Raw genomic sequence first — 15,952 nt, 5'->3', positions numbered from 1 at the left:
GCCTTTTTAAGTTTATTATTTTTCAACTGAAATTTAGCATTTTTATAGTTTTTAATGGTTGTTGACCTTAGAACAACGTTTAAATTATTTTATAGTTTAAACAAAATTTGAGATTTTTGACTTTGACACCAAAGAAACATTTAGTTTTTGAAAAAAAATTATCTGTTTTTTTTTCTCCGCACAGAGTGATGGGTCACTAAAAATAACTACTTCAGTAGCATCTTAATGTACGTAACTATTATCATTATTATTAATAAATAAGTATTTTTTATCCATTTGCAGAAGCTAATGGATCGATAAAATATTTAATTGTTTTGTAATAGTTACTGAGTCACATCTATTATCATTTGAACAGCTAAAAGCTTAAAAAAAAAATTAAAATAAGGCAAACTACAGACATATTCCATTCATTAAAATTATTAATACATATTATCTTATCTAAACAGGTTAACGGTTCGATAAAAGGGTACTTTATGCTCAAGTACAACGACATAAAATCAGTGACAGAAGTTCCGTACTTTGAAGGAGACCACTGGCCCGACGCACTGGAAAACTTCTTAGCAGAAGTAAAGAAGCAGGGTAGGCAGTCTGGGAGGTCGCAAGAAACGCAAAAAGCTGTGCAGAACGAAGATCTATTGAGAAAAGTAAAAGGCTATTTCAATAATCATTCTAAGGTGAAAATGTTGTAAACAATACATGTTTGGTTTATTTAAATAAAAAAAAAGAATTAAAATTAAATACTATTTCTATTATACTTATAAAACTTTGACAACTAAAAAAACTTTAGAATGAATTTATGTCAATTGAATTTTAGTAAGTATTAAACTAGTAAGTTTGAATTTTTTTTTAGAATAACTTCGTTGTCATGTTGAACAATGACGGGCCGGCAAAAAAAGATACGGACAAAGATGTCGATACTGACTTGATGAAGACGGCGCAGCATTTCTTGCAGACGTGCAAAATGCAAGGCTGGAAATTTTCCAGCTTACAAGAAGCCGCTGTTAGTGAACTTTATGCTTTTATCTAGTCAATAAATATAATTATTTTAACTGTTTTAGTAACTAATCAGCAAATGCTAACACATTTAAAAAACGACAAACTTTCTATGTCTTATTAATAATTTTTGACACTAATACTAAATATTGGTACTTGTATAACTTAACTTTTATCAAGAAGCTACTGTTGGTCATCATATTTTTTATTTAAGAATAATGACGTTAAAAGTTAATATATTTCGGAAGTTTTAATAACTTTTTTAGTTCTACGAAATTATATTTTTTTACGCAACAAAAGTTTTGATGTTACGAAATTAACAATTTTGTGTGTTTTTGTACAACATTCAATACTTTTATTCCTCCTTGTATATACTTTGGCAAGGCTTTTTCAAGGCTGGAATTTTTCAAGCCCGCAAGAAGCTGCTGTTAGTGGTTTCTTAATTACTTAACTAAGCTAAAAGTTTTAAACTGGGAAAATCTCATATTTTTTTTTAATGTCTTACTCACTCGATAAAAGCTTTGACATTTTTTAATTTACAAATTTTTTGTGCTTTATTTAGATTTACAATACTTAATACTTTAAATAGTTATTTTACCTATATTTTATCAATATTCTGGAGTATAATATACTTTTCATTCATTATTTTTAACAGACTTCGACAAAACACATGTTAATTGAGTTGCACAAAGGCTTTGTAAAAAGTGACGAAAGTGCTGAAGTAAACAAAATAAATCTTGATGTAAATAAAAAAGACATTTCAGAAGTTATCAAACTTTCAGTAGCTAAGAAATCTTGTAAAGAAACTAAAAATTATATAAATGAGTTGATTAAAGAATTTGATGAAGAATTTGACAAAATTATTGAGGATCATAACAAACATGCTGAACTATTAAAAAAATTGGAAGAAATAATTAAAACACGTGAAGAATATGTCAAGAGTGTTGAAGATAAAATTAAAGGTAAAGTTAAAGTGCAGTATTCATATGACTAAATAAAATGTATAAGTCTAATATAACATAATAGAATATTTATAAATTTTGTTATAGCTTGTACAAGTTGTTTTAAAATTTAGCTGTAGTTTTACATGTGTATAGTTTTTGTTAGTTATCAAATTAAAATAAACAGTACAAAAATTGTTTCTCTCTAGTATACCATTCTGAAATTAGTACTTATAATTGTTACTTACATATAGTTTCTGTTTTAATTTTTTTTTACCTTTATTAACTTTAAAACTACTCATAATATTGTGTTTCAAGTTTTTATATACAGAGTTTGTTTTTTTTTTAATTTTGGTGTTTATAAAAACTTACAAACATAGTTATTTTATTAACAGAAAAAGTAGTACGAAACAACACTAAACACAATATTGCTGTTGACCCGAACAACTTACCTGTTAAACCTAGTTGTCCTCATCATGAATCTAATGTCTTAATTGAGCACAACTATGTAAAATGTTGCACAAATAAGGTACTTTGTAAAGAAAATTTCAAAGAAAAAACAAAAAAAGCAGGTAATTTGATTTAAATTAAACTTACATCGGCTGTGCACACTTATAATTATAATTCAGTATACTTCCTTTTGACATAAAACTAAACTAGTTTTTATAACTGTGAGTTTCAAAGACATTTTCATAATTGGATCTTTTGAATAATATGAAAAAACAGTTTCCCCGCTTTATTTAAGGATCTGAAGGCCTTGATTGACCTAAGGAAAAATTTCAAAATAAAAACTTTGCGGTTTGCAGTTATTAAGTATTTTGTGCGGTAGTTAACTATTTCCTATTTTGCTACCTTACTAGTAAAGGGTTAATAACCATAAAAAACTAGAAATCAAATAGCTAGGTAAACTTAAAAAAATCTCAAAGTTGGAACTCTCTTTTAGTCCACACACTATATATTGCTCTTAGATTTATTTGGATCACCATAAAAAGTTGAAGATATCTCCTAATTTAGAATCCTTTCTAAACTACTATAGAATGATATAATGGTTCAAAATAAATTTTGACTGCAAAGTTTTGATTACTGAAATGTTTAACTAGATATAAAAACACACAATAATGATATAAGTTTCAAGAACAAAATAGTTTTTTTTATCAGTTTACTAATTTTTATTCTAGTTCTTCTTTTTTTTAAATTGTATTTTTTTAAACCATGTAACATTTAAACTGAATCTTGTTTTTATACTGTTGTTAAAAATGTTTGATTTTTAAATAGTTTGACGTTATAGTTTTGATTAGTTTGTTGTACTTACTTGCTTCGATAAATTTTAATATTTCTTTGTTTCTATTTTTATGTTTTTTCTTATATCATTATTGAAGCTGTTCAGTTTTATTACAACTTTAACTCAATATTTGAAAAACAGCGGCCCAAAACAGAAGAAAGCACAATAAAAGAAAAATGTCAGATACTTCAGATCAAGGTTCTAGTCGTAAAAAGAAAAGTAAGCAACATTCGATTTAGAACGTTTTAGTTAACATAAAAATTAATTTCTAACCAATATTAAATTTAAAAAATAATTTTGTGAAATGTTGAAACATTTATCAATACATCTAAGATCAAGAAATTTTAAAGATATTTTGTTTTAAGCATTGTAAAACTTGGTTAAACAAGTTTAAATTCATAAATCGCTTTATTAAAACGTTTAAATACTTTATAAGAAATATCATGTTTATTATTTTTATAAATAACCTTAATGAAATTTTACCAATGGAAGAATACACTGACCAAGAATTACACAAGCGTTTTGAATGTGCGTTGAATTTTATGGATAAATTAGCTGAAGAAGAAAAATACAAAATCAGATATGGTCCAGGAAAGCCTAAAGCATCAATTTACGATCTTATTACGAAAACTAATAAGCATGGCCTTAATATATTACCAGAAACACAAAAGAAAGTTATAATTAAACAAATTATAAAAGTTTTTAATTATTTTTATAAGTCTTCTTCAGATTTTAGATATGCATTTGAAGATTATAAGCTAAACCAAATGTTACAACGTAAGAAAGAATTACCCAAGCGTTTTGAATGTGCGTTGAACTTTATTTATAAGTTAGCTGAAGAAGAAAAATACCAAATCAGATATGGTCCAGAAAAGCATCAAATATTAACTAACTATCTTATCACGAAATTTGATAAGCATGACCTTAAAATAATATCAGAAACACAAAAGAAAGTTATAATTAAACAAATTATAAAAGTTTTTAATAAACTTTATAAGTCTTCATCAGATTTTAGGTATGCGTTTGAAGAGTATAAGCTAAATAAAATGTCATAAGCTGAGCAAGAATTACGCAAGCGTTTTGAATGTGCGTTGAACTTTATTGGTAAGTTAGTTGAAGAAGAAGAATACCAAAGCAGATATGGTCCAAGAAAGCCTAAATTATCAATTAATCATCTTATTACGAAAATTGATAAGCATGACCTCAAAATGGTACCACAAACACAAAAGAATGTTATAATTAAACAATATAAAGAAGTTTTCAATAATCTTTATAAGTCTTCTTCAGATTTTAGAAATGCATTTGAAAGTATAAGCTTAACAGCAACTAAACTCAAAATTTACATCCTAACTCAATTACTATAAAAAAATTTTGAACTTAATCTTTGAAAAATATTTTTCTAGAACTGTTCTAAAATATCTAGTTTTTCAAATGATTTTATAACACTTTTCTTGGTGAAAGTATTTCTATAGTCGTACACATTTATTGTTTTGTCCTGGACAAGGCATTAAACTGTATCCAAGTGGTGTAAAATAAAATAACCGAAAGGTTTTTTGTTCACCACGTATTAAGATCCATTGTTTTACGCTTTTTTTTTCGTTCAATAAACAGTGTATAAAATATTGTGTATCGCTGCTTTTTAACTTAATTACTTATTAACAGTTTTTTTTTACTTTACAGATAACTAACTGGTTATGGTTGTATAAATCTCCCACTTTAGGAAGCCCTGTTTTATATGGCGTCCCTTAGCATAAATACTTTTTATTTCGTCAAAATATAAACATTTTATCTAATTCATGGTTTACTAGTTTTATGTAAACTAACTTTTTTTTTAAATGTTTACTTATAAGCTTTATTCAAACTGTTTATTTAATAGGAATGTTGCTACATTTAAAACTTAGTTTTTTTAGTTTGTACTTAATGTTAATGTTAGTAGATTCTTATAGATGTAGGGATTTTTTTTGTGTAAAGAGATACTTCTATTTCAATAAAATTATATTAAATCTGTACTACTTAACATTTTTAAATTGATACCATACGTGGCATTTTAGTTTCATTGAACCATCTTTTCTATCCTGTAAAAGAAGAAGATGTAAAGCTTAAAAGAAAAATCAAAGTCAAAAAACCTATTTTTTAAAATTTTACTAAAATACACTTATCGAGTCTTTCGCCTATTAAAAGTTTAAGCTTTAATAGTATCTGTTATTAAGGCATACTTTGATACGTTAAATATGATATATTGTTCGGTAATTTAGTCGTCTTAATATTATTTCCATACTATTTAGCATAATAGAAAAATTGAAATGTTTAACTTATTAAAACTTTAGAAAAGTTGTAATAATCTAACAACCTTATTGAAATAAAATAAAACTTAATTTAGTACAATAACAAGTCGCAATACATGTTTGATCGAAGTTTGATATGTTAAAAAAAAAGTATAACAAAATTAAATCCTTATTGGTTAGTAACAAATTAAGAAAATCTAGCAGCAAACAAATATTTAATTCAAAAATAAGCTAAATGTTTTTGAGATTAAGTAATTAAAATATCATTTGTTATATAGAAAATTAAATGTCTATGTTAGTATAAAATACAACGTAGTATAAAAAAAATTAAAATTAACAGGAAAAACTGATTAAAGTGGATTATATAGTTCATAAAAATTTTGCGTTTTGCTTAATAAAATAAATAAAAAACAAATATAATTTGTCGAACGAAGCGCATAGTGTGTTTGTACTTTAATGTAAGTAAAAAAAAATTTAAGCAATTATAGGTAGTAGCACAATTAAAATTAATATTAGATTTACTATGTTTATTTACTTTTATATGTATTTAGATAAATACATGTAAAAATAAATAAACATAGTAAATAATAAAAAATAAAAGCTGAAGTGTAAAAAATATCAACAACGTTTTGTGTATCCTTAATTAGAATAGATGATAAAATTAAATGTTGATAGCCAAATTAAAATTCAACATCAGTGAAACTTTAAAAACTAATGACAAAAAATAATTAATGCCTTATAATCAAGTAAAGAGTTATTTTTGAGCATATCAGTCAAGCTTTACTGAAACTTGGTAAATTTCTAGCACATGTATATACAAGTGTAACGAAAAAGGCAAAAACCAAAAAAAAATCTTTCATTTTAAAACTCTATATCTGTTTAAAGTTCTGAAACTCCAAGTACAAAAAAAAACATTCAATTGTATAAAAATAAAAATACACTATTCAAACAAGATACTCAGAATAAAAACATCAAAGAAAAAAACAAAATTGCTAAAAACTTGACAAAAATATCAAACTAAATTTAAATATGTGTATACAATTCATAGTTAACAAAAACTAAAAATAACAATATATATATAAATGAGTCACTCAGGACTCTCGGATCGGAAAACCTACTGCCTTAGTGACGTCACAATCTCCGACCGGCTTCTCGTGACGTCATCGTCTGTCACGTGGTCCAGGTGGCAGAGGTGGCACTCGCGGTTGGGCAGGCGGTAACCGAAAAGATTCCACGGTTCCATCAATCTCCACCTGAATAAGATTTGATGGTTGAATAAAGTAAAAAGTTAATAACTTAAAGTAAGCTAACATCGCTAAACGAACCTTATGGCCCTCATGGTGGTGCAAGTGATACGGACCAACTCGATATGTTATCTAAAAAAAAACAGACTAACAAGTAATAGTTTTTTTTTTTTTTTGCAAATCTCTGGCTAGTTTATATATCTTTATTAAAATTAGGATAGTTAAAAAAATCATTTTATCGCTTGAAAATCAGTATTTTTTTGATTCCAAATGTTAATAATTTGGTATTTAAGATTGTTTTGTAGTAATTTTATTAAGATTTAAATTATGTTTTATTGTTCAAACTTTTAAATAAAATAAACTACATTAAGATTAACTTAGTGCAAGTCAGACTATTTATTTTGTATTAAGTTATTTAAAACCTTTTTCACTTGATAGCGTTTATTTTTTATGACAATTACAGGGGGGTGCACGACAATTCAAATTCCGACAATTCAAATTCTTAATAAAAAATTGAGACGGCTAAAAATAAAAAAATAATATATATTTGTCTAAAATAAAAATGTATATTTGAACCATATTAATATCTACAGGCCATTTTTTTCTTTTTGCAATAAATTAAATATGTTTTTAAGATATGCATTTAGTTAAGTAAAAATTATAGTTATTTTTAATAATTTTGAATTATCTTGAAAAATATTTTAGATATATCAAAAAAGATAAAGGTGGCTTGTATGTATTAATAAGATCTACATACCCATTTTTTATTTTTTCAAATTTATATTACTTTTTGAAATATAGTCCTTTAGACATTTCTTTAAGAATTTGAATTGTTGGAACTTGAGTTGTCCGATTTTGAATTGTCATGTAACTATTACAGGGTTGATAAAATACAGTGGAAAAACATGAATATTGGTAATTAAAAAAAACTTGGAAGTTTGTACAAAAAATAGTAAAAAAAAGTTGAAAAACTTGATAAATCTAGAATTTTAAACAACTTTAATATGTGAAGTGATAAAGTTTTGAGTTGACGCAAAAAATATATCATAAAGATGTTGTTTTTTTTTGTTATCATCAAATTTTTATTCTTTTTTTTTTAACATATTTAGAGTAGCTTTACAGTATCTTTTTAATTTTGTTATGGTATTTATAACGGTGTTTTTTCTTTAAATAACTCGGGGTCTGATTGTAATGTAACTGTGTTTTTCCTAATAATTTCGGATTGAGCAAAAGAAAATCTTTTTTTTTAATTTATATCTTTATCCCTAACCACCCTTACCCAAACATATTAAAAATATATCATAAATAAACTTTAATAACTAAATATTAGTATTATACAAAAAAACTTATTTATTTCACTGACTAAGCAGTTTTAGAGGAACCGCCGTTACATAACAACAAGACTCAATTATTTGTATACTGAAAATCCATTCAATACTTGTACTTTTGAAAGTCTGGAAGAAATTTCTCAAAAACAATTTGAAAAACCTGTAATTATTGGTTAATCAATAAAATGTTTCAGCTTCATTGTTTAATTTAGCTAAACGTGTATGTTATTGTTGAAAATGTTGTATTAATATTAAATAATAAATTGTAATCCTTTAAACAAAATACTAATAATCATTATTAATTAATTGAGTATTGACGTTTAGATCAATAAAGAATAACTATCTTAAAAATTAAGGTCCTCAAAATAAAATTTTACAGTTTTTTCTTTCTTTTATATTCAAAAAAGTAACTATAAAAATTCATTCTTTTTAACAAAAAATTTAACGTTAACCAACTTATTAAAGTTAGTTTTTATTTGTTAAGTTATGTATTTATTCTGATTATTTATCGAATTGAGTATAATATTACTTTTATTATACTTTTGATGTGGTAGGTTAGAAAAAAGTGTATAAAAGTCAAGAACAAGTGTTTATTTTAAAAGCAATTTTAATTTGATTCTTATCACGATGATTTAATTTTTTAATACATTAATTAACGAGCTTTAATTTAGTTCGATTAGCATTTTTTGCAATCTTTATAATGTCCAAACTTAAGATCTAATTATTTTCTTTATCTTTAAAACTAACAAAGATTTTTTATTATAGAGAATGGTTTTTTGCCTTTATTTAAAAAAATAATATATTGGATTGAGATTTGAATTTTGAGTGGGTTCCCTTAGAAAAAATAAAAATTTTAGAATATTTATTCTAACGGAAGTTTTAGCCTAAAAATATTATTCCTTTAGTTTTTATTGTTTTTAATATTCTTACTATGCTGTGTTCTCAGTGGTCGTTGGTTTTTTCTTTCAGAATTTCACCCGATTGTAAATTTCAAAAACCCCAATTTTACTAACGGTCACTGTAGCAAAAAAAAAAGTAATTAATTTTAATTTTCTGAATTATGACTATTCTAAATGGTCCACCATTTTTTTATCTAAACTGTTTTTATGTAAGACATGACCCATGTACGTTTTACTGAAATTATAGCCCCATTGAAGCAGCCCAGGTCCCCTTGTAATGTAATTTAGGTGTAATAACCTGTTTGTCGATGTGATTCATCGTTTATATACATTTTTACTCTCTATTTTGCAGATGACTTGACATGTTGACAGTTGCAAGTGACTTGACATGTTGACAGTTGCAAGTGACTTGACATGTTGACAGTTGCAGGTTTCTCGGTATGTTGAAAGCTGCAGGTGACTTGACATGTTAAAAGTTGCAAGTGACTCGACATGTTGAAAGTTGCAGGTTTCTCGGTATGTTGGAAACTACAGGTGTTTCGGCATATCTTTTATAGCAAGCTGACAAACTCACCATACTTGCACACGGTCCTTAATAAACAAAAGATACAATAACAAATACAGCTAAGAGAATAAAGACTGAATTAAAGTAAGAATATTTCTATATAGTTCTAAATTGTAAAAAAAAATTTAGAACTGTTTTTTGTAATGAAGTTTTTTTTTTTTTGACCTAGCCCAAATTTGTAAAACAAAATAATCTGATAACTTTGTAAAAAAATCTTTATATAATATTTTTTTGTTTGATAAGAAAGGTTTAATGTAAATAAAATTTTATATGAACCTTTTAAAACTTGATTACCCTAAAATTTTATTGTATATAATTTATAATTTTAAGGCCATGTATACAATATATATGTATTTATATTCTTAGTTTAGTTTAAGTATATAATAAATTATTAATTTTTAAAAAATTTCTATTAACATAGTTTGAAGACTTTAAAAAAATTTTTTTAGTGTAGTTATTTACTTAATGCGTTTTCTCTAGACAAAAACTGAATTCTTTGAAATTTTACTTCATAAGTTTAAGTAGTGTGAAGACTAATAATAAAAACCTATTGTGTATAATACTTTATCACTTTTAACTAAGTTATATATAATCTTAAAAATGTATATCAATTTCTTTTAAGTTTATAAGTTTTATTGAAATAATTAAGTGTAGTTTTTTCTTAACTGGTTTTTAGTTGGGTTTAAATTTTAATAATACTATTTGTTGCTTTTTATTTTTTGAGTTTTAGATAGATTTATAAATTTATCAACAACAATAAAGTCAGACTGAAACATAACTTAACATACAACAGTTTCAGCTCAACTTTAGAAATCTTAATTTAAGCTTTTCTTTTACTTTTGTTTTACATTTAAATAGTTTGTAGCATTTATAATATTTTGTTACTCATTTAAGACATAATCAAAAAAAAACTTTTTCATACCTGATTAATCTGAGGGTTAAATTAAAAAGATTTTAATGAAAAAACTTCACGCAAATTAACTAAACTCAGCTTTCAAAAGTTCAGAAATAAACAGTTCTCAATACTAAGGTTAATTTAAAACTTCATGCTTGAGTGATTATGAAGCAGCTTCCATAAACACTGAAACAGCTAATTCTGTCTTTTCTTAATGGTTAATAAACTAATTTATGAATACCAAAGGTATCCTGATTAAAGTATTTAAAGTTTTTTCTTAAGTTTGAGTTAAAAGGGCGTGACTATATTTGAGGTATACAGAAACATGGTATTAGGTTTTATTTTATAATTTTTAAATTTATTTTCAGGAACTGAATAAGGCATTTATAAACTGTAGTTTAAATAAAAATTTAGGTTAAAATAAACTTATTTGCCTCATAATTATAAAGTTTTATATTTTATCTAAATTACTATTTAAAGAACTTAATATTCAGATTATTTATTAGTTTTACTGATATCAACAATTTAAAATAAAATAAATTAGTTTGAAGGCTATTTTTCACTAATTTTGATAACAGTTTCAACTAAATATAGGTAACATACATAGGTAACTTTAAGTTAAGCTTAGTTTTTAAACTAAATATTGCCTCTTCGTTTAATAAATATTTAATGATGTGGAATAATTATTATCCTATATAAAATTATTGAAGTCATGAGGTGTAAAATTTTTATGCAGCAAGCTTTAAATTCATTAACAAAAAATTATGAATTTTTGGATATTATAGAGAGATATTAAATTTTTTTAAGCATATTGTTTTATAATTTTTTTTTATTTAAATTTTATTGAAAGACTTATTTATATAAATGCCTTAAAAACTAAATCTAAATATGCTCAAAATGTAATTTTCTTATTAAACTTACTTACCTATAAAATACTAAGATAAAATAAATAAAAATGACTATCGCACCACTGGACGAAATTAGACTAATATTCAAGAAACTTCAGTCTGTCGAAACTAATAAGGTCAGTTTTTGTGTCTATATTAAACAAAGAAGATATACAAATTGTGTTTATTGCAGAAATATAAATTTTTATGTACTTATAAAATGTACAGTATATTAGATTAGGCATAAGTAATTAATTTTTTTTTCACTTTGTTTTTTATTTTGAAGAAATTGACTTTTTCAATTTTTCAATAACAAGTTATTTTTTTTTTATTTTAAATTAATTTTCCTTTTATATACTTATATAAATTATATTTAATGTCCTCAAAGTACTGTAAGTTATATAGATATTTGGATTTTTGACTTTTCACAAAGTAATTTTTTTAGTACTATTCTCACTCTTCAATATGTTAATTGAACAATTTTTAACATTAGTATTTTTAGATTAGTAAGATTGTTTTAAATAAAACACATATTACTGTACTAAATTAATACAAATACAATATTATACTTAAAACTTATTTAAAAAAATATTGTTGTTCTTATCCGTGTATTTAAACCTACAGCAGAAATGTTTTTAAGCTTAGAATGTAGACAATAATTTAAAAATAGTTACTTGTTTGTTTTAAAATACGGTTTAGAAGTTTTAATAAAGATTAATTTGTGAAATTAATAATTATAAAAAACTTTAGTATAACATTTTAAAAACATAGTACGTACTATTTAGCTAAAATAATTTTAACTTATAACTAAAAAGTATATAAATTAGTTAACTTTTTGGTATTTTGAAAATAGTTATATGTTTTAATATACCTATAGTTAATTTTACTTATCAAATGTTTTGGAAAATATGTGTTTTTTCTGTAAAATTCTAAATTTTAGCTCTAAATGATGTTTTAATTATATAACAGGTATGTTTCGACTGTGGTGCAAAGAACCCTACATGGGCATCAATACCATACGGAGTATTTCTCTGTATTGACAGCTCAGGAGTTCACAGATCACTTGGTGACGACCTCACTTTTATCAGGTATTTTTATTGAGTTTTATTAGGTATCTAAAAATGAATTATATAAATGTAAACTAAACTTTACTCATTATACTTAAATATAATATTTAACCTTACATTTAGTAAAAATAATTTGGTAGTTCTAAAAAAGTAGAATTTAACAGCAGTTTACACTTTATATTAGAAAGTTAATAGTCTTATTAAAAATTTATTGATTTTCACTTAACCAAAAAATTTCTGTGCATATTTGTTTTAAATGATTTAGAGACGATAGTTCAGTCTTAATAAAAACTATAAAATCATACTACAATACAATAAGCTATATAAATTAACATTATAATACATTACTCCTGTAAACATAAAAATATTCAAATAGCTAAAAGTTACAAATACTTTTCAAATGAGTTTGAAATACAACAAGGCTATAGAGGAAGGGGGTAAATATTCTTTACAATTTAGTTTCATTTTGTAGAGTATTCATTAAGCTACAAGTTGCATTTTACATATTTTTTTTTAATAATTTAGTTATTTAGATATTGCCGGTTAAATTCAGACTACAATAGGCACATACTAAAAATGGGAGGCACAAATTAAAAAAGCCAAAAAAAATCTATCTTCTCTACGTTTTTGAGATATTTACATTCATTTTTTCGGAAATGCTACCTGCGAGATTCAGAAAGTTATGACGCAACGAGTTTTGAAAGGTTTAAAAATAACAGTTATATTACTAAAAAACAATAAAAAAACTCATCAAACATCAGAAACGGACTGAAATATATTTTTGTTCACAAATTAACATTTATCTTTATTGCTTATCTGACCTTGCCTGTACTTGTATTATACCATTATGCAACAAAATACACTAAATTTATTATAATATTTTTATTCATCCTCCAAACAGATCAGTCCAACTGGACCAGAAGTGGACATGGGAGCAGCTGAGGTCGATGCAGGTGGGCGGCAACATGAAAGCGACCTCGTACTTCAGGAGTAACGACTGCACCACCAAGGACAGCAAGCAGAAGTACAGCAGTAACGTGGCAGCCAGGTACAAGGCGTTTGTAGGGAGGAAGGCGGAGGATGCCATGAAAATATACGGTACTATTGTAAGTATTAGTTTTAGTATTTGAGTAAGCAAGTTCTTAAATTTTTTGCAATAAATTTGTTTGTAAACTTAATTCTAATCTACGAAAATACTGGTGCTTAATTAATATTTTGTTTGTAATTTAAATACTAAGTACTTCATTAAAGCTTTTCCAAGACTTTTTTTTACAAAAAATAAGCTTGGCTTTAACATGAAAGTTTAAAGTATAAACTAAAATCAAGAAATCAATAATATAATTTAATTATTCAAACATTTTATTTTTTGTAAAAGGTTTAAGATACAAACGTATGAACTGCAAATTTTCGGGGTCAATTTTATCTGAAATTTTTAATATCACTAAAAATCTATCTCCTACTTTTAATAAGCAATCTTCTTCAAATTAAAAAAAAAAATTCTTATGCTATAAAAAAAATGTTACGTGTGTATTTTAATAATTTATAAAATAAAACTTTATGGCAAAAATTAAAAATAAAGTCTTTTTGTTTTCAAAAAAATATATTTTTTATAAAGCGTAGTTAAGTCCAACGTAACATTATTTTGTAATTGTATAAAGACCAGACTGTGAAAGCTAGACGAAGATTGCTTGAAAAATGTAGGAGAAGATACATTGTAAATAAAATAGTCTTTTTTCGATGTTTCAATTTTCCCTTCCCAAAAGGAACCTATTATGCGGCCGGACTTTGACTGGTCATATCTCAAAAATAAATAAAATTTATTTAAACGTTAAAAAACTACTTCGAACTTATTAAAAAACTGTAAAATAAGATTTTGTAAAAAAACATGGCAACCCCCCTATGGCCTTAATTTTTTTTTTGGAACAAAACTGATGTTTATTTAATATTTCTTAATTATTATATTTATTAACTTTTGGCGATCAACGTACATTAATTAGTAATTCTAAATATGTTTATACTAGTATTTTATTTATGTGTTACTTTTTATTCATTAGGTGATCCATTTACCATTGCAAGACGAATCAATAAAAGAATTTAAAGTTAAAAAGCAAGGAGACTTTTCCAGCAAATTGATAATGACAGCCAGTATGAAATTGGGTGCCAGCATACCTAAACCTAGTCACAAACCTGCTAGCAGGGGTGTTACCAGAATAACCAATGCGTCCAGGAACAACAACAAGATTCAAGCACCCAAAACTGGTTAGTACTAATTTATTTAGTGTTTCTTTTTTACTTAGATGTCCATTGTTCATTGTTTAATAATTTTAACTTTGATTCGAAAAGTGGATCAGTTCACATAAACTTATAAAAATTTTTTAGTCCTCATTAAATAGTTCAGTTTATAACCGTATTATCTAAAAAAAAAAACGCATTTTGAACTTACAATCAGTTTCCTAATGAAAATTTCAAAATTTATATTATATTCAGGATAAAATAATATATTTAGGGAGGAAAAGAGTGATGAAAAATTCAAATGAAGTAATATTTAATTTAAACAAAATAAACAATATATATTAAACATTTTTGTAGCAGCTTCCAAAGGACCCAGTGTAAATGTTGCGTTGGACTCGTGGAACAAGAAAACAGAAGAAAAAGTTTAACTGAAAGTTATTGAGACAAAATAGTTAACAAATACAGTAGCTACTAGCTTAATTGAAGTAAATACAACAATAAAACTGTCACAAGAAGACCAAGAAAATATAAATCATAACACGTGCGTGTTTTATTTTCTGAAAGATTTAGCTAAATGGAAATCAAACACTAATAGTAAACCTAAGCTTAAATTAGCGATATATCAGTTAAAAAACATTCAAGCTCCAACAAAAGATGCAGGAAATTTTAAATAAATTTCATAACTATTATAAAAATTAAGCAAAGATAAGAGAATACATTCACATATATAATCTAAATTACTATAAGTTAAAAAACTCTTAAGAAAATATGGGAGAAGAAAAACTCCCTCTTCAGAGAACTTTTGAAAAGCAAAAGTGTTATGAAATATCAGAAAAAAACAGTTCAAGAGAAGAAAATTGCCTACTGTGAAAATTAAGAAGGAAATGTAACACAAAACCTTTAAGAGTTAGAAAATAACGCTTTCCAGAAAAGAAAAAACAAAAAGTTATTTTTTAATCAAAAAATACATTTATAAAGTTAAGAATTTTCGAAAGTACCAAACGAGAAACCTAAACTTACTACATCCGAAGCAGGTTATGGCAGTTTTGAAATTGAAACTAAATACAAAGTTTAATTTTGTGACAAACGGCAACATTCAAAACAATTTTCAGACTTAAAATACAGTACAGACAATTTACTTCGGCATATAAAATGAACAATCAAAAGACCAAAGCAATTCAAAAATATATCTCTTTATATTCTTTATTCATTTATCCAGAAAGCTACCACTGAAGTACACAGACATACAAAAATACTTATTTATTCTCAATGTGTAAACAATAGAAGTAAAAAATAGTTAAATATAGAAGAAAACTTTATAAGTTTTAGTGATA

The 15,952-nt window shown here is 25.1% G+C and overlaps 1 protein-coding gene across 1 annotated transcript; it reads left to right on the top strand.

Annotated features, from left to right (window-relative positions):
• The first annotated feature begins 11,387 nt into the window (after positions 1-11,387).
• Positions 11,388-15,046, top strand: LOC145833007 (ADP-ribosylation factor GTPase-activating protein 2-like). Its single transcript, XM_082940210.1, has 5 exons — positions 11,388-11,456; positions 12,289-12,407; positions 13,288-13,492; positions 14,441-14,645; positions 14,976-15,046. The coding sequence occupies exons 1-5, from the start codon at positions 11,388-11,390 to the stop codon at positions 15,044-15,046; spliced, it is 669 nt and encodes a 222-aa protein (XP_082796336.1).
• Positions 15,047-15,952: the final 906 nt, after the last annotated feature.

This window comes from Thalia democratica, chromosome 4 (assembly GCF_965202585.1).
Source record: "Thalia democratica chromosome 4, ktThaDemo2.hap1.1, whole genome shotgun sequence".
Taxonomy (NCBI): Eukaryota; Metazoa; Chordata; class Thaliacea; order Salpida; family Salpidae; genus Thalia; species Thalia democratica.
This window is presented reverse-complemented; position numbering and strand designations above follow the sequence as displayed.